Source organism: Coffea eugenioides, unplaced genomic scaffold, assembly GCF_003713205.1.
Source record: "Coffea eugenioides isolate CCC68of unplaced genomic scaffold, Ceug_1.0 ScVebR1_1834;HRSCAF=2760, whole genome shotgun sequence".
Taxonomy (NCBI): Eukaryota; Viridiplantae; Streptophyta; class Magnoliopsida; order Gentianales; family Rubiaceae; genus Coffea; species Coffea eugenioides.
The window spans coordinates 183,069-184,888 of NW_020862265.1; the positions used below are offsets into that span (position 1 = coordinate 183,069).

At 32.7% G+C, this 1,820-nt stretch overlaps 1 protein-coding gene across 1 annotated transcript; it reads right to left on the reverse strand.

The window, feature by feature from the left end:
• Positions 1-913: 913 nt before the first annotated feature.
• Positions 914-1,582, reverse strand: LOC113755904. The gene has a single exon (XM_027299767.1). The coding sequence runs from the start codon at positions 1,580-1,582 to the stop codon at positions 914-916; it is 669 nt and encodes a 222-aa protein (XP_027155568.1).
• Positions 1,583-1,820: the final 238 nt, after the last annotated feature.

A 1,820-nucleotide genomic window follows, 5' to 3' on the forward strand; every position in this document is an offset into this window, starting at 1 on the left:
TTTGGCCCTTGAAAGTGCAACGAATAACAAGCCATGTGAGAACACGGGCTCTTTCAAATAAATACCAACAAAATCTAATGTTTGGCGTTGTACTTTATTTATTGTCATTGCAAAGCACAAACGAATTGCAAATTGTGTTCGTTTATATGGAACTGTATATTGTTCATCTTGGTGGTTGCATGAAAATTCTATGTATAAAAACTTCTTTGCCACAAAAATTACCTATTGCAATTTTAGCACAAATAGCATTCTTACTCAAACTCTTTATTGTGAATCTAGTTCCATTGCATAATCTTTCAATATGATCAAGATTTTTGAAAAGAACTATTGGGGCATTGGGTTTTGATAGCAAACTATGTGGAGGTAAGCTGCAAGGTGTAAGAGTATTCAGGAGATCAATATACTCAGACTGATGATTTTGATTCAATGTTTCATCATAGCTTAAGTACTCAGTCAAATCAATTGATCATTTATTTCATCTATAAAGTTATTCTTTGTAGTTAAAATTGCTCTATTTTGTGAGCAATGCAATTTCTTTGAAGGATCTTCAAATTTAGGATATATAATATTGATTAGCTTTTCAATTCCATTAGTCTCATTATTATAGTTAACTATAATTGAAGATAGAAGTTTTACCATGTCATTCTCTTCCATTCTCTTCCGTTTGTTGTGTTCCATCTCCAATTTTTAAAAGAAACTGAGTGAATGAAGGATCTAATTTTGCTCTCATGTTCTTTGTTAATTGCAATTTTCTAATTTGTGCCATAATGGAGAATTTATCAAACATGTATTTATCATTTCAGCTTTTGTTCCTTTTCGAACAACTGGTAATGTTTGTCTAAAATCTCCATCAAGTACAACTACGTTTCCCCAAATACTTCTTCTAAATTCATTAAATCTATTAAGAGGTCATCTAAAGCTTCGATTGCTGCTTTTTTAGACATTGTGCTTCGTCCCAAATTATTAGTTTTGCTTCCTTCATCATTGTAGCTAAAGAAGTTTGTTTACTGATTTGACATGTTGCACTATCAAAGATATCTATTGAAATTTTAAATCTGGAATGTGCAGTTCTTCCACCTAGTAGAATGGAAGCTGCAATTCTTGATGTAGTTGTAGCGAGTGCAAGATAGCCTTTGGATCTAACATTAGCTAACAAAGCTCTGTACAAGAATGTTTTTCCTATACCATCTAGACCATCAATGAAAAAGCCACCAGGTCTGTCTGAGTAAATTCTCTCAAATATGACTATGAATGCCTTTTTCCGTTTTTCATTGAGCAACTTAATTAAATTTAAGTCAGTTTCTGAAATGACAATGTTTCTTTCTGCTATTAATTCTCGAGTTTCATTTTCTATATTTTCATAAGAGAATCCAGTGGGAATCAAATTATATGAATGTATGCTTTTTCCCAAGGATTGCAAAAAGCCATCAATTTGCTGCAAGACTTTGCTTTTCACTTGTGCAGGTGTCATTGCTGAACACTTGGCAAAATCTTCTGACATAGAAAATTCAAAATTCAGCCACAATGCCTTTGGGTCATTAGGGCAAGAATAAACCAAAAGTGTTTCAAAAAGTCTCCTCATTGAGGCTTCTTGTAAACAAATTTCTTGGCTGTTATCATTTTGTAACAAGTCTTGAATTAATGCTGCTTCTTGGAATGTTTCTACTCAAATTCCATTAAAGGTTCTTAACTCATCAAATGAAGTTGGACATCAAACCTTTGATACGACTAATCTCAAGTAGTATCGTTCTCCTTCAGAAGGATGAGCAGTCATTATTCGATCTACTGATTCTCCTCTTTCTCTTAGTTTTTAGTATTTT

Excerpts from the sequence above, each read along its gene's own strand:
- LOC113755904 (XM_027299767.1), bottom strand. The coding sequence starts at position 1,582 with ATGAGGAGACTTTTTGAAACACTTTTGGTTTATTCTTGCCCTAATGAC.